The sequence below is a fragment of the Hippoglossus stenolepis genome, chromosome 4, assembly GCF_022539355.2.
Source record: "Hippoglossus stenolepis isolate QCI-W04-F060 chromosome 4, HSTE1.2, whole genome shotgun sequence".
In the NCBI taxonomy this organism is placed as follows: domain Eukaryota; kingdom Metazoa; phylum Chordata; class Actinopteri; order Pleuronectiformes; family Pleuronectidae; genus Hippoglossus; species Hippoglossus stenolepis.
This window is the reverse complement of record NC_061486.1, coordinates 2,957,913-2,975,951: the sequence shown is the minus strand read 5'-3', so window position 1 is coordinate 2,975,951 and position 18,039 is coordinate 2,957,913. Positions and strand designations below refer to the sequence as shown.

Below are 18,039 nucleotides of genomic sequence, written 5' to 3'. Positions count from 1 at the left end.
TGCTCTGACCGAGAAGACTCTGCAGCATCTTCACCGAGAGGACGAGCAGGATAAACCCGTGTCTTTCTCTGCGTCTCCGGACCCTCCTCGCCCAGCCCCCCCGTCACCCCCACGGGTGTCTCCACGATCGCACGCCGGACAAGACAAGAATTACCAAGCGTGCCAAATTACGCATCGGATACCTTTCTTTTTTTTTTTGTGTCGAGGCTCCTCTGATTCCTCCATCGACCTTTTCCCGTCTTCCTTCGTCTCCTCCTCCCCCCCCCCACTCCTCCTCCTCCTCATCGTCTCTTTGTGGTTGAGTTTTGTTTTATTTATTGTTCCGTTTCGCTGCTGTTGCAGAGGAGCGCCACCATCCTCCGCCGCCTGACATGAGTACGCTCTTTTCCCCGGCTGCAGCGGAATGACACGCATATCCTAACCACGCATATCCGAAGCTTGATGGAAGATTGACGCTTCTTTTGCACGTTTTGTATTTGCCCCGGAAGATTCTCCAGCAGCACGGGGTTGGGATTTTTCTTTTCCTCCCACTTTGAGTCGATCATCCGCCGCTTTCTGTCCCTGCGCAGCATCTCTGCACGCACGGCGCACCGCGGAGAAACGCGCAGCTAACCTCCTCCGTCAGGAAACAGGCGTATTTTTTTCCAATTCCCTAAATCGCTTTCGCCTCCTCCAAGGACTCATCTGCACTGCACGGCTACGCTGCGTAAAAAAAACAAAACAAGAACGCCACGGAAAAGGGGGGATTTAAACGCACACGCAGCCCAAGCATCCAAGAGAAAGCTCGAAAATGATGGCCGGCGGAGCAGTACAGCAAAACGGGATTTTCTCAAATCCTCTCCATCACAATCAGCAGCCACACATGGAGTCCGACCCTCCGGACTCGCGCAAGAGACCCCTGGAGACCCCCACGGAGGCCAGCAGCACCAAGCGCACGAACACGGGAGGTAAGAGCTGCAGCGATGGGGATGCGGGGAGCTGATGTTCGGGGCTGAGGGTGAATGTTGCTCCGGAGGCAGGTTGATCTGACGCGGTGGCACCTTTCCGCCACACGCGCACGGATCTGCATCCGAATAACGATAGAAACACAGGGTGCGCGATATTTCTTTATTAACTGTAATGTGAGATAGATATTTTTACATCGTGCGTTGAAATAAACACAGGCCTCGGGAAACAATGAGGGGGGATTTGGAGGGAAGCGCCGGTTCCCGTCGCGCACATCCTGCCGCTTTCCCAGCAGCAGAATGGGACGTTTTCCCTTTTTTTTATTTTACTCCAAATTGCGTCTTTTAGAGATTTTACGCGCAGCCGCCGCGGCCATGCTGGAGCCGGCGGGAGGATGTAAACAAGTAGGAACGGCCGATCGGGCTGGTGCGTGATCGCAGGCTCTCATCCCGCCGACGGATGACCTTGTGATAATCTCACACATCAGCCACCATCGCCGCTTTGTGTACAATTAGCCGACACGGGCGGATAAACAAGCGGACGCGTATTAACAGCAGGCCCGTGGCGAGCCGGAGAGAACAAGGGGGGGGGGGGATCCAGAGCCGCTCACATTAATGCGACAGTGCCTCTGTTGTGTTACTATTGCAGTAAATGTCACTGCCTTGTGTATTTATGCTTTGCAGATACGAGAGAACGATGATTATTCCTATTCCTCTAAATTGTCCCATCATGTTTCTTCATTATCCGCCGGTTATGGATGAAATATGAATATGTCTCCATGGCAATCACCATATTTGGTTTTTGTTTACATGCTGTCATGCGCCAAGCATTCCCATCACCCATCAGGAGCCTATCCTGGCCATGCACCCCATCATGGACATTTGGACATACAACACACCTGTGCATGTGTTACACGCACGTGCATTCAGTGGAGATGAATATTTTTATATATTAAAATGCTTTAGTATTTAGAATAAGGTCAATAATCAAACCTGTTAGGGCAGACGGTTAAATCTGACTGTTTGGATTCATGTTCCTTAAATATGTGGAAGAGAGGGAACCCCAATATTTAAAAAAATAAAAATAAAACAGATCTTAGTTAACCTGCTAAAAATACCCGTATCGGTAATATTGTCTAATTTGAAGTCACATGCTGAAATTAGTTAAATTTGACTGTTTTTATGTTAAAATATTCATATTTGAGCTCATTGTTTTATTATGTAAAGGACTAAAAGTCTCTTAAAAACAGTTTTTAATCCTTAATGAGACTTTTGAAACTTTTCACTGACACAATTCGATGAAATGCATTTTGTTTTAGCTAAAAGTTAAAAGAGCAATTATTGGTGATATTTAGGTCAAATCTGATTTAATTTTCAAAGAATAATAATAGTCCAGTTTATGGATTAAAACATGTAAATAAAATCAGATCTCAGTGCAGGGCTGACGTGAGGAGCAGGACTGGATCTGATCTGAACACAATGATCTGATGAGTCTGTTCAAACTGAATTGGTCACATTTCCGTCTCAAAGCTGTAAAACAGAAACGTTTCGTGTGTCCATTGAGGATCAATACGCTTTTATCTTTATGTAAATATCAGTTTTTCGTGGGGACCTCTTCTCAGCAGTGACAGTAAAGAATGGGACAGTCATCTCTAACAGTCTCCTCAGCCCCCAACAGGAAACACGACAGACGAGTCCAGTGTAATAAATAGATGGAGACAGGTTGGCCAGTGTAGTTAAACCACATCCAGCAGCGCTCGGAGCACCAAAGGCTCCTGCTCACCACTGTATGTACAAAAAAATAAAAACATGGCCCCCTGCCTGCGTAGCCGTCAGGCCGCTCGTCCATTTAGACAAATGAAAAGGTTGGGAGGAGGAGGAGGAGGAGGAGGAGGAGGAGGAGGAGCGTGGTCGAGCAGGCTTTTACTCAGACAGAGGATGGCCGCACTGCCACCGGGTCAACAGTCCCTCAGCCTGCAGCATCAGGCTGATGATGGTTTAAAAGTTGCTCTCACACACATACACACACACACACACACACACACACACACACACACACACACACACACACACACACACACACACACACTCTCTCCCTACTGCCCCTTTAGAAAAACAACAGAGGAATCAGAGCTTGGTCGCAGGTTTTTGGTTAAAATCTTTGCACTGACTTCTGTTTTTTATAATAATGTTTGGTTTTGTGGTCTTGATGATCTCATATTATAACTTGAATTAACCAGTTTTCAGCCTAAATTAGTCTTTTTATTGAACTAATAAGATGCAGAGACAGTTTATATTCACCATCGAGTGTCTATACATGAAGCTGTATATCTTTAACTAGCATAGAAGTCAAACTGCTGCTAAGAGATCATGATACTGGTTGTGTCTCTGTGTGATTAGTTTACGCCACACACTCCCCACCCCTGTGCTTCCTCTCTCTGTAGTGGCCTTCCTGCAGCCCCTATTTGAAACTGAAGGCATTGTATTCCCTCACCAAGAAACTGAGACTCATGGTAAGAGAGACTTCGATTTTGATCTTCTTGCTGTTTTTTTTTTTGACTCTTTACTGTAACCTTCTCCGATGCAGGACTGATCCAGCAGTGATAACACGCATACGCACATGTTGTCTTCCTCAAGGACACATTTCTGCACAGCCGAAATCTAAAACAAAAATCAGGGTCTGACATCTAAATAGGAATTTAAAGTAACATGTAACACCCTCATACTCTACTCATGACTATTGCATGCTGATATTGTGTATATACTGTACGTTTTCAGCTCCATGACATCCATACTCATGCTTTTTTATACAAATCAATTTCTTTTGTCATGGTGCCAAACATTACTGCACAGAGGAGTCCTGATGACCTTTGACCTCATGCTTGCCATAATCATCAAAGCCCTGGGGGTTTACGACTGCTGGTGTATTGTTGAAATGTTCATTGTGATGTATGTGGTGGCTGCAGTGTGCACTGTGCAGCTGCTGCGGAGCGAAAGTCACACGACTCGTTAACATGTTCACACTTTTTCACAGGTAGATTGAACCAAGAAAGAAAAATAAGCTTTTCAGTCCGAAATAGTTTTTCGATCATGTGGATTTTTTTTTTTTTTTAAACCAACAGCTGCAGCTCAGAAATAAATCCAGATGTAAGGAACATTGCGTGGGCCAATTGTTTTCCATTCAACGTCGATCAGATCGGCTGCGTGAATGAGAAGTGAGAGGAGATATTTAATTCAAAGATGACGAGAAAAGATGGGACTGGGATTTTTTCCAACGAGCTTCTGGCTGGTGTGTTTGTGTGTGTGTGTGTGTGTGTGTGTGTGTGTGTGTGTGTGTGTGTGTGTGTGTGTGTGTGTGTGTGTGTGGGTGTAAAACGGTCAGCGCTGGTCAGCTGTCAGACGCTGAGCGACGCGGGACCGCTGTAACCCTGCAGGTCATAAATCACGACCACATCTAGTAAACAGCCGAAGGTCTTAAAGACAAAAAGATCAATGAGTAGCTGCAGTGGCTGCTGTTCACAGACCCCCACCACCCGTACCACCCCCTGTAATCCGCAGACCCGAACCCATTCTTATCCCCCCCGCCCCTCACCCCAGCCCAGCGGGGGGGTTCTCCGCGGCATTAAAGGAATTCAGATTTCCCTTTCTAATCATGTACATAAATGATCAGAGACCCTTGATGAGCTCATTGTTAATATTTGAGTGTTAGTTTCAGATGTTTAAACTTAGATCATTTTTCAAAAGCCGGACTTGATCCTGATCGACTGGACCAGTTAAAATCTTAAAGTAGTTTCATAATTCAAGGATCTGCTGCTGTCGGCCAATCAGGGTTCAGGGTTTTTGAGCATGTGGAGCACCATGAAGAATCAACGTTAAAGAAAATCTGAACAGCGCAAAGTTTTGGTTTTGAGTTCATGCTTTTACATTATCGAGTAAAAGATTCATGATATGAGGATATTTATGAGTCTATTAAACAGGAGCTGGAAATACGATGAATGATGAATTAGTAAATTAAACCCTTGTGACTTTAGGGTAGAGATACAGCAACATTTAAAATAGTTTCATTTTAAAGCTTAAAATATTCAGAACATTTACACACTGTTATGGTTTTATACACGAAATACATGTGTTTTTTTAAAAAGGTCACTGAAGCCAGGATTTTAAAACACGTAAACATAAATCACTGAGTCGTCTGCATAATGTCGTCTCGTCTTGCTTCCCGAGAGTTTATAACAAATCATGTTAATATAAGACAAGTGTAAGTGGACATTTGTTGCCATGGTAATGGTAATAAACTCAAAGTTGAGGTTGTTTGTTCGGGATAAAGCACAAAATGTACGTGGTTAGGTTTAGAGAAAGCTCGTAGTTTGGCTTAAGATTGGTAGCCTACATCTTTAAGGTTAGAGCTACGTCGTCCTTTATACTACGTCACCTGACCTCTTCTGTTGCTCCCGTCATAATAACTGCTGCCACTAGAGGCCGCCTAACAAAGAATCGTAACAATGAGTGGTAATAAGCTCCGTGCACTGACGACCCGTGTCTCTTGTGTAGTGATAGCATGTTCATTTTAGTGCATTACATTGTGAGTTGAGAGTTTTGAAACAGAATCCAGACAATAACTGAACGTCTCCACGAACACTCAGGTCAGATACTTGTTTATAAAACCAGTCCCGACTCTCTGATATCTACCTGCAGCCTCTGATTCCAGCAGAAATGACTGAGATCCAGTGGATTCAAAACAAAACGCAGCTTTCAGGGTAGAAACCGCTTGTATAAGCCATTAAGACGTCTTATGTAAGCTCGGACTAAATACACTGGAGGTTTATTTTGTAGTTTTGTGTTTTGATTTTCATGTAGGTGGTCAGAAAGTGAACATGTGGGCAGGAACGCCTCCAGGTTGAACAGTCAGGGAAAAGTTTGCTGACCTCGACATTCAGACCTCTCAGTCCTTTCATCACTGACTGTAGACTTCGTCTCTCCTCGGCTCTCCTCGTCTCTCTCCTCTCCGTCTCTCCCTCTCCTTCTTCCTCTCTTTCTTCCTCTCCTTCTTCCTCATCTATCCTCTCCTCGACTCTCCTCGTCCTCCTCATCTCTCTTCTCCTCTCGTTCTTCTTCTTCTCTCCTCATCTCTCCTCGTCTCTCCTCGTCCCTCCTCGTCTCTCCTCTCCTTCTTCCTCGTCCCTCCTCGTCTCTCCTCTCCTCTCCTTCTTCATCTTCTCTCCTCTCCTTCTTCCTCGTCCCTCCTCGTCTCCTCTGCTCTCCTCCCCTCTCCTCTCTGTATGATATAATACATTAATTTAGTAAATGGATTGACTGGCAAGTCGGTGGCAAGGAGGGGGGGGGGCCTTGAAATGCCCTTGCCAAGCGACATTAGGGGACTATAGCAGTTGTGTGTGTGTGTCTGTCTGTGTGTGTGTGTGTGTCTGTGTGTGTTACGTAGTTATCTTCGTGTTTTCTCTCTGAGTGTCGAAGTTGCAAAAAGCCGAGGTGGAGTTTAATGAGGAAGATGAAGGTGTGTGTCGGTGATGCACTGTGCCGCAGATGGAGGCACATGCACAAACAAACCCAACACACACACACAAACACACACAGAGACGCACACACACACACACACACACACACACATGCTTGCTCGCTGTGTATTGAGCCGTGGCTGTGTGAGACCGGCCCTTTGATGCTATTGATCTTAGTGTGGACCGTCCTTTTTTTTGGGACGTCCATACAAATGCGAGCTGTCGTCCTCACATTGATCGACAGTCGGCCCGAGGAGGAAGAATCACAGCGTTTCGCCGCGAACACAAAATACGAGACGACAAAACTGATAAATACGTTTTAAATTTTTTTATGAAATATTCAGTTTGTGGGATGGTTTCTCCCTAAATGTAGATTTGTATTGTTCATACATCGAGTCTTGAACGTGTGGAAAAAGAATGGCGTGACATTTCCGCGGCTCCCACTCGTCCTTTAGCCTCCTGCAGAACACTGCGTTCCCTCTGCGACACGCCTGTTTACTACACTCGCGAGCCTGAGCGTTTCTCTCGGCTGCTCCCTCTCCTCTCTCCCTCTTCCATCCTCTTCCTCTCCTCCTCGTCCATACTAATCATGCTCTACTTCAGACCATCACGACTTCACCCTGCTTCTCTTCCTGTCCTCCTGCACCCTCGTCCTCCCATCATCTCCTCCTCCGCCCACCCCCACCCCCCCTTTCGGCTTTTTTCAGCCCGCCATTGACGACGCTGGCTCGGCAACCGTTTCCGAGGCTGCCGAATCGATTCGCAGCCGCCGTCGTTGGGACTCGGCCAACGGTAGCTGCGACTCGCGCTCTCCTCCTCCACCCTCTCCTGTATCTCTATCTTCTTTTCTCTTTTTTTTTTAAAGCCACTGCGTCAAAGTAAAAAAAGAAGCCATTGTACTGGGTGGGGTGAAGGCGCCGAGAGGTGGGAATGTTCCCCACAAAGGGAAGCGTGCGATTGGTGGAGCGGGACGCCAGTCACAGCTAGCTGGTCACTGATAGGTGAAGAGAGCAGGGTGGTGATGAATATAGATGAGAGAGCGATGAAAGGGCCGATGCAGCGAGGACGCCTGGGCCCCCTCCTCTGAAATAGCCTTGGTCCATGAACAATACACACCGGTTTTCACACACACACACACGCACGCACACACACACAGACACACACACACACACACACACACACACACACACACACACACACACACACACCACACACACACACACACACACACACACACACAGAAGGGAGAGAAAGGAGGCGGCGGCTTCAGTTATCTTTGTTAGCTTAGCCGCCGTGTCCGCTCCGATTTCTACGCACACAGCCTGATGATGGGCATCGTGTCCGCATGCAGGCATTTGATTGGCTCTCCCTAAACCTCTATTCAAAGCGAACGCCCGTGTTGTCGTTCTCACAGATTTCCTCCGTTAGGTTTTGTTTATGATGAACAGATCGGGACATTTCTTCGTCGGTTGGCGACCAGGACTTAATTTCTTTTTACATATTTTTTTCTTTTAGCGATCGAGCTCCATAATTCATTCAGTCTGCTGCTGCAACTTGCTTCCAGATAAAAGGAGCCACTTGTTATTATTCTTAACAAAGACCCGATCGTCTTTTTTGAATTGAAACGTCTTAAATTACCAAAAAGCAGCACCAGTAAGAAAATTGTTTCTGGCAATAAAAACAAAACGGTGCCTTAGATGCTGATTCGATTCCATTAAGTGACAAAATTGTGATTTTAGTGACACTGACTCAAACATTAACATGAAAACGACCTTTCAAAATGTCGATTTATCATTTAATCGCATAATTCTTCTCCAAATACTCGATTACGGTCGGAGGAATTTTAAGGGCTTTGTGGTTGCTGCGTGCGGCGTCTAAATCTAGTGATGGAGAAATCAGAGCCGCCTCTGCACGCTGACAGTCATCTCCTAAAATGTCAAATCTAAATTGAATGGGTGACAGGGGAAAAGTGAAACATTCACACGCAGCGAGACGAGGCGAGCAGCAGCGAGGGAGAGAGCGAGCGAGCGAGCTTCTCCTCCTGCTCGCCATCCTCCGCGAGATCTCTGTGGTTATGAGTGACGACGGCCATCTTTCAGACCAAAGACAGCTGGTCAGAGCCCCACTGCTGGAGAGCTTTACGTGTGTGTGTGTTTGTGTGTGTGTGTGTGTGTTTGTGTGTGTGTGTGTGTAACCCCTCAACAAAAGAGCAGAGGACTGGGGGGTGTTAGACAAAGCCTGCCCCCCCCCGTTAACTCTCCCTGCTTAGGGGAGATGAATATTTTCCAAGGTCCCACAGCTCCATACCAGAGCAGCCCGACCCCCTTCATCCGCCAAAGGTTCGAGCCGCGACAATTCAGACTTCTCATCTCGTCGGGTCTCACAGAGGATGTTTCGACGAAGAGTTGCACAAGAGCCCGAACACACACACACACACACACACACACACACACACACACACACACACACACACATTTAATTATACAATCAGGCCGTGATATTTTTAGAATGAATCCCTGTATTTTGTGTCTCTCATTATCCCATTGATTTTCCATGGGCTCTCTCGTAGATATTTAGGTTTAAGATTAGAGTGGAAATGAGCCCTGATTCCAACATTTAGACTATTGTTGGACTGTAAAACTCCAAATTTAATCTTTATTTTCCATTCTCATTTAAATTATTAATCACTGGTTCACATCCAGTTCATCAGCGATTTGACAGCGAACCTCGCAGACTGTGAGGAGTTGTTGGAGTCCGACCATGATCCATTGATAGTATGATAAACTAAAACTAGGCGTGTTTAAGAGTCATGCATGTGAAGTCAAAGTAACAGAACATGAGAAGGGATTCTTGATCTTCAGCCCCCGCCCCCAACCCCCCCCCCCGCCAACCCCTCAACCCCTGCCGGCCCGGGGACACCAGATCTCAGGATTTGAGCCTCCAATCCCCCAGCATGAAGAGCCTATTCTGGGCCTGGCGGGTCCGCAGGGGCCTTAGCAACAGATTGGACTGTTTACTCGTCCAGTTCTGTTGTGGAGGACGTTATATTATTTATTGTGAACGACCTCTGTGTCTCCAACGACAACAATGGCCCCACCCCCTTGACCCACACAGTTTTATGAAGATGTTAGTTTTGAACACACACACACATACACACACAATACACTCTCTGACACACACTCTGACCTTGCCAGCTCTCAAACGTTATGGGAGTGGTGGGTTGGCCACATTTTTATTACGACACACACACTCGCACTATTGTACATTTATCGTTTTTTTTTTTAACACTATTAAACTCGTCTAAAAAAGGTTTATACTTCCTCTCCCGTTGCCAGGAGAGCTTTGTTTTCTTCTCCCGCTGCGTCACGTTCGACGTCAAGAACTCAGCGACAACCGCGGCGCTCTCTCACCTCGCCGTCTTGCCAAATTAGCACCTTCAGCCGGGTGTCACGTTTCCATCCCCGCCTGATCGGATCCGATTAAAACCCAGATTGTGTCCATTCCCACTGCAGACAAGAGCCAGATGTTAGCGGGTGTTAGTGGCTGTAATTTTAACCCTAAAACTAAATCCTCCAACAGCCCTTAGAAAAACTGAGGAGCAGCCAAAATGTCCTCATTCCTCACAAAGATGTAACAAGTAAACACACACACACACAGACACACACACGCACACACCATTGACAAAACAGATGCACAGAAACAGAAACGTTTTTTTTTGTCAAATCCTTCTGACATTCAAACGGAAACGTGTGAACTTCCTGTGCGTTGGAGCTGCAGGGATTTACAGGCCAGTGTGTTTCTTAGAGGAGTGAAAACAAAGACACTCATCACAGCAGCCAATAGGGAACCCTGTACTTATTCAGCTGCACACATACACACACACACATACACATACACACACACACACACACGTGCACGCTCCATTACCTGCTCTACACTGTTGTAGCCGGGGTTTGAACTCGTAATCCCCCTTTAGTCTCGATCCCAGAATTTCCTCAGTATTTTGGTGGCTTGTCTCAGTGTGTTTGTGGTTTGTGTTGTGGGAGCGCCGTGTTGTGTTGGGGCTTGATAAGACTCCTGGAAACCTGCCACTTCACATCAGCTGGGAAAACTAAGACGCCGGAAAGTATTCAGCGAAGCACTTTGCACAAAAAAAACACATATAAATAAACTGGAATAAAATAAACATGACATTAAAGTTGCGCTTTAGCATCTTGCAGCTGCGAGTGAGAGAAGTAACTGGCTCTTGTGAGGCTGTGGATGAACGTGGTGGAGGAATCAGAGCACACGGACCCACATGTTGTTATAAACCAGGTGAAGGTCGTCTGTGACAGTGTTGTTACCTCTGGCAGCCATTTTGGAGGTCGTGAGGAATGTGGGTCTGAAAGTTTAATCGTTTGACCCTGAAATGTATCATCATATCAAGTATGGTGTTTTTTTAATTTTCAACAACATGTAGTGCAGGGGTGACAAATATAGATTTGATGTTGTTCAGAAACCGTAGTTTTCCAATTTGGAGAAAAAAGACATTCTGAGATTTCGAGGATGAAGTTGTATATTTTGAGAAAAAGAAAATACGGCACAATATTTTCAACGTCCTGATTCTTATGATAATGTGAAGCTAATGAGTCTAAAGATAAAGTATTTCATTACTTGTAAAACTTTTACTAAAGTATAACTCAACAAGAAGCTTCACAGTCTTCATATTAACGCAGGTGATCTTCTGAAATCACCTTCTAAAAGTAGTTTTTTAATATTTTTTATCATCTTGACGCACAGAAATGTGCCAAATAAATAAACTAGATTTTCTCAGAAAGTTATAAAAAGGAAGACGTTTCTTCAACAGAAGTAATTAAACAAAGTTTTAACATCAAACAAAGAACATATTCGTAGCTGGAGCACCGGCCTGGAGTTTCTCTTTATGACGTTATTGCTGCTGTATCTTAAATAAACCCCAGAAAATCCTCCCCCCCCACCCCCCCGTTCAGTGAGAACTAATCCGCAACAATCACCTCGTCTATAATTATGGTGTTTTTCTTGTTCCTATTTGGACAGAAGGTTTACATGCTCATTAAGTTGTCAGCATGAAAGAGGCGCAGCACTGGGGTGGGGGGGGGGGATTCTTCGTATCAACAAGTGCAGAAAATAGTAGCGGAGAACAATGAGTCTAATCTCCCTGAGACGTCAGCTTCTCTCAACACTCGTCCTCGAACCAGAGTTTTATTTGAACAGTGTGAGAGTCTGAGTGCGTCGAGTCGACCTCTGGATGTTCGATCATCTTCTAATGTTTGTAGTTCATCAGTGAAACGATGACTTTTGTGTCTGAATGCTTTAAAAACTCTGCTTTATTTAAGTTGTTCTCGTCGTCTTTCTCTCCAAAGAATAAATTATTTCAAGCCTCCCCGAGACGTCTTCGCTCGAACGCCCACGGTGCAGAAGTTTTTCACCATCGCTTTTTTTAATTTGCTAAGCTGGGAGAGGGAGCCGTGCGTGGGCGAGCGGTGCGTGACCTCTATCGGATTCTGAGGTTAGCGCAGACGCTGGCGGGTCAGACGAGGCTAGCGTAGCCCGGCGGCTGCTGATTATGCTCGGATAGATCGGCGTGCAGGAGCATCACCTGCGCCCCTCGGAGCTGGGACGACACGCTGAGGGGACGGTGGCGTATGATTACACACAATTAGAACGTGTGGCTGTGACAGGCCGACCAATGAGACCTGGCGTTCGCAAAAAACGGTAAATCTGTTTGTAGTTCACACTATAAACAGATATAAACAGAAGTAGTGAACCAGATTACTCAAATAATTAATTTAACAACACGGTTTTACTCCATAATTCAACTTTAATGTTAAAAAACATCAGTTAATTCTGTTTGAGTTATGAACTGTTGCCATTTTCTCGTCTGCGATCATTTGCAGGGTATGAGCATGAATCTATAGACTGACAAATATTAATAAACCATATTAAGAACCTAATTTAGATTTGTTTTGATTCGTGTTTATATTATAATAAAAATAACCTCTACAGGCTAATTTCCATCTCTCGTCCATGTAGCCGGTTCCTAAAGGCCGAGTTGAGGGGAGTAGCCACGAATGTATCTCAGAGATTCCAGAGGATCTTTAAAGTCACACAATCAAAAGCTTTTTTACTTTCTCAAACTTTCCTGCCTCGTGTGTGGAAAGACTTTTAAAAAACGACCTGATAGTTTTGATAAAACTGAGGAATGTTGATAAAACTCCTGCGTAAACAGACTCGTTCAGGATGGAGCGGTGTGGGAGGACGAGGCTCGAGTGCAGCGCAGCTTTTCAGCTTTTTTCATATATATATATATAAAGTTGGTGCATATTTATGAAAATTGAGTCACGGCCGTTTTGAAACCTGCTAAAAGCTTTATTTCCAAAGTGTAATTCACTCTGCATTACATAACCCTGTTGAGAAACAGCTCTGCAGCTCTGTTCAGTGACACAGACGAGCTGCTGACTCGCTGGCTGAGGAATCTCACAGGCTTGTCGAGCTCAAACATCTGCATTGAGTTTATACTTTAACGGCTTCGTCATATGTTAAACTGATGCTATGGATATTCAGCACCACGTGCACAGAGCGTGTCCTTAATGAGAAATAGTTGATCAGGAAAACGAGGTGAAATCAAAGAACAGCTGTTCTGTTCTCAAGTTTGTTTTTGGACGGGCAGTTAAATTAATTTGTAGAATCTCGATTCAAACCTTAATTCTACGACTGCAGTGTTTCCCACAGTGTGGAGGTTAAATTCATGATATATATATAAATAACAAAACCATACAAGGGGTTACCATGCAACAGATACAAGAGCGTGAGTCACTCATTACATCCTCTCATGTACGTGATGAGTCACGTTGCCAAGGTGGGTAGGCTTGTTTATGAGACGTAGAAAATGGTCTGTTTGTGGAGGAGGTGTTTGTGAGTCTGTTTTGTGCAGCTTTTGTGTTTGTGTGTGTGCATATGTCTGTGTGTGTGTGTGTCGTATTTACCAATTCCCCTGCCTTATTAATACGTGCTGGTTATAATTAGCTAGCCTCTATCTAAAGCAGGTCAGTGCAAGGCTCCGTACTTAAAGTGGGTCACTGCAGCACAGAGAGGGAAGGAGGGGAGAGGAAAGGAAATGAGGAGGGAAGGAGGGGAGAGGAGAGAGAGGTAGTGAGGAGGAGACAGACGGTTTCAGGCCACGGCCACGAGATGTGATTTCAAGCTCACAAACAAGGTGCTTCTGTGAGAGGGAGCGAGGACTCGATAAACATTACGTCATTGTTGTTTTTATTTGTAATCGACAGATAAATAACCCAAATAGCAAATAGTGACAACGATAACAACATCCAGCTCACCTGAGGTTCTCGAGATGAGGTTTGTGTCACTAAATTAAAGATATAAAGACAGATTCACAGTTTTTATGAGAATAATTGTTTTAAAATAGAGTGAAACCATTAAAGAAAAGGTCGGTGACGAGCTGAAGTTTGACATCAAGCTCCTGCAAGAGATCACAAACCAAAATCCAACTTTCTCCAGTTTGATGTTGAGCTGAAATGAAGCCAAAGGGAGGAAACCAGTACAAGGAAGTTCAGATTAGATGGTTCCACTCGCTGGACACTTGAAGAGCACATACCTCCACCATGTTATCACCATATTACTCTTTGAGACCTTGTACATAGAAATGTTTCTGCAATTTCACTGCACTCAAAATCGTTCCTATCTCACGTTAAAAGAAAATACAGAATAAAGTTCCTCTCTCCACAAAGTTGCGCAGTTTTTAACGTCATCCTGCTGAAAGACAGACAAAACACAACGAAATGAAAACACAACCTTCTCAGTGGAGGAGATGAGTTTCCTTCACCCTCCATCATCCTAAGACCAAGAGACAGATCAAGCAGAGTAGAAGACAGAAGGATGAATACATAGAAGGACAGTTGGACCTTCAGAGGACGGAGGAGCAGACAAACTTTCAGCCTTTAGTTGAACACAGATTCACAATCCCACTTTTCCCTCTGATGCAAACCAGCGAATTCAGATTAACGCTTTTAAACGAGGAGGTTAAATCTTATTCCACAAATAAAAAAAGTGGTCAAACCGAGGGCAGGTCGGGTTTTTCTCTCCTCCTCGTCCACGCTGGAGCTGCTGCAGTTTGTATTTCATCACTGGCTGAGCCGAGGAAGGGCCGGGGGGTGTCGGGTTTCCTGTGCTTCGACTTGGCTGCACACTGGGAGATGAGAGCCGAGCCCACCCAGAACCAAACACTCCTCAAACTCCACCGAATAATCTGAGCTATCTCGGCGCACGGGGCAAAAGTTTATTAGCAACGAAAGACGAGGAGTTAAATTCAGATCGGTTTTCAGAATTTGACAAAGATGCGTCTCGTTTAGTGGCTTCAAATTAAAACGGGGTTTGCAGCTTGTTTTGATTTTGAATGCTAAGTTTATTTTACAGATGTTTTTACAGATCATTAAAATGCTCCACGTGTTGGTGATCCTGCTCCTGCTCACTTCGGTTCCCACTAATCACCAGTTTCTGACTTGTACATGATTTTTATATCAACGTGAAAGTCCTCATTATAACTGGGAAACCTGGATTTTACTGAAATAATATGAAAACGCCAAGAAACAGACGGACATAGCTCAGCAGCCAAAGTTTGTGGTTCAATAAAATTACAAATGTTAGCAAACAAAGAAATGCCAAACACCGTGGGTTTATAATTTTACTGCACAACTTAAATCTGAAAGAATTTGCATGTTGAGGAACAATTTGGTCAAATACCAGAATTCACCTCATGTTTGAACTGAGCTTTAGAAGCTACTGACTTCTCCTCAGACGTTTTGAATCCACTCAGGACTTTTCTCTTGTCAGACGTGGTCTCAGGACTCGGTGGGTGTGTCCAGACGTCCTCCGTCTCCCTGTGGAGACCTGAACAAACTCCGAGCGTCTCTCCGCCCGATGTTTGCACCGTCTGATCGAGCGGAATAACTGGAAACACCTGAGGGCCCAGACACGCTCACTTTCTAAATGTATTTATAGCGACGTGTCACAAACATCTCCTTGTTATGAAGCAACACAAGTGTTATAGGGATGTAATGGGAGAGTGAATGACTTTAAATAGCTTTTTGGTATTTAAAGTCATTCAATAAAACTCATTTTAACTAATTGTGCATCACTCATCTTCCCTCTGGTTCGACTCGTTCTGTCCACAGCAGGATATTCTGTTATTTCACTAGTTTAATTCACGTGCACGTTCACAGTTCCGTGTCGGCAGTTGCTCGTCTGTAGCAGACGGAGAGAACACTGGTGTTTCAAGGTGCCCCCCCTCTGGAAGAGACTGTGCCCCTGTAATAATAATCCTATTTTAATCTGCCTCCTGAGGTTACATGTCCTGGATTATCAAACGTGAAGGATGATACGAGGGAGGGAGGCGGAAAATCAGCAGCAGAGACGGAACAACGTGTTAGGAACTGTGGAGCGTTTTCTGTCACGTTATTTCTATAGAATTATATACATTTCACAAAAAAACTAAAGAGATTATAGATGTTCTGTGGAGTTATAATTGTTTTAAGACCTTAAACGAGTGATTTTAGACACTAGTGGCATTTTTCTTATAAAAGATATTAGAGATAAACATAATGAAACATATTTGGTTCCATTCGTGATTTAAACACAACAAATCTTTTCCGTCTTGAATTTAAACTTGATGTCTTCTCCAAGCAGATTCTTTTGGTTTCATTTGTTGAGGCTTTAAAATACTCAATGTGATCTTGTCTGCACCTGTTATTTAGGGCACGTGTGTGTGTGTGTGAGATGGTGTGCACGTGTGTGTGTGTGTGAGGGTGTGCACGTGGTGTTATGCATTGACACGGCGCCACATCCACAAGCGTCGGTTGAATCTGATTGGCTTTAATAGCAGAACGGAGGAGCAGCGTGTTCCTCGGCTCGCTCTCCTCGCGTCGAGGCGATGACGAGGACCAGATTCCTCGGGCCCGACGCCGAAATTAGATCAGACCAATCTGGCGAGAGCGTTTAGAGGCTGGGCGTAAATGGACGTGCGGAGAAAGCGGAGAGATAACGCCGACATGAAATCATCAGATTATGGAAATAATTAGTTGTCATGGATATCAGTCACTGTTTGATGTGATTGGGCGGGTTTGGGACGGTCGGCAGCGAGGGAGGAGAGGGGGGGAGATGAGTTCTTCTGCTTTGGTGTAGTGATGCAGCACCAGCTCACATCTGTTCTGTCAGACTGTGATTACTGACAAACACTCTGCCTCCACTTCCCCGTGCACAAGCCAGATGACGCCTCTGCACCTTTTGGCTCGTACTCCATTTATTTGCCTTTGATGCAAAGTGTCGTAAATAAAATCAAAGGGCAGGCATGAGGGCAAAGGACTGAATGTGTTTCTCCTCCAGCTTATATCTGAGGTTAACAGAACCTGTGCTGCAGTAGCTCTCTCTCTCTGACTTCCTGTTTCCTGTTTCCTGCTGCAGAGGAAGGCGAGTACTTCCTGAAGGTTTTGATTCCCAGCTATGCGGCGGGTTCCATCATCGGGAAGGGAGGCCAGACCATCGTCCAGCTGCAGAAAGAGACTGGAGCCACCATCAAACTGTCCAAATCCAAAGACTTCTACCCGGGTAAGACTTCACTTCCTCCTCTCCCCGCTGCTGCTGCTGCTGCTGCTGCTGCTGCTGCTGATGATGATGATGATGATGATGATGATGAGGCGGATGTAAACAAAGGAAAACTTCATCCTTAGACACTTTGATACAGCAACACTGTTAATTTACAATTCATTATATTAAAAAAGTTATTTTCATGAATCAAACCAAAACACAGAAACACAAAATATGGCTCAAAAATAAAAACAAGAATATTATTTTAACATTAAACAAGATAATGTCCACAATGTAAAATAATTATAATATATTTAAGTGGCTAATTTTAATTTGTTTTGTGATTTTAATCCACATTTGACCAATCATGTATAGAAATATTAGAACAATTCACAAGGATTGTATCAAATATGTGCAGAAATACAGGATGATTTCAGAATGAGTTTGAGTTAGAAAAGGGTGAAGTTTCCCTGATGGATGGATGATGGATGGATGAAGGATGGATGGATGATGGATGGATGAAGGATGGATGATGGATGGATGATGGATGGATGAAGGATGGATGAAGGATGGATGATGGATGGATGATGGATGGATGATGGATGGATGAAGGATGGATGATGGATGGATGATGGATGGATGATGGATGGATGATGGATGGATGATGGATGGATGAAGGATGGATGAAGGATGGATGATGGATGGATGATGGATGGATGAAGGAGAGGTAAACAGAACAGCTGTCTCTATCCACTCGTCCTCAGACAGGAAATGAAGGATGGAGGGAGTGTGTTGGGATGAACAGATGGATCAGTGCAAAGTGTTTCGACCCATTAAGGAAGCATTTCATTATCTCAGTCTTCATCCATCAATTTTTCATAATGTTCAAAACACACACACGCACACACACACGACACACACACACACACACACACACACACACACACACACACACACACACAAAT

At 44.7% G+C, this 18,039-nt stretch overlaps 1 protein-coding gene across 2 annotated transcripts in view; it reads left to right on the top strand.

Annotated features, from left to right (window-relative positions):
- Window positions 1–18,039, top strand: part of nova2 (NOVA alternative splicing regulator 2) — a 67,186-nt gene continuing 49,147 nt past the window's right edge. The window contains exons 1-3 of one of the 2 annotated variants that reach the window (XM_035154518.2): window positions 1–947; window positions 3,389–3,457; window positions 16,952–17,095. In XM_035154518.2, the coding sequence (XP_035010409.1) occupies window positions 791–947; window positions 3,389–3,457; window positions 16,952–17,095 (370 nt within the window). In that variant the 5' untranslated portion in view covers window positions 1–790. The remainder of the gene's footprint in view (window positions 948–3,388; window positions 3,458–16,951; window positions 17,096–18,039) is intronic. The other variant, XM_035154519.2, reaches the window with a different exon arrangement.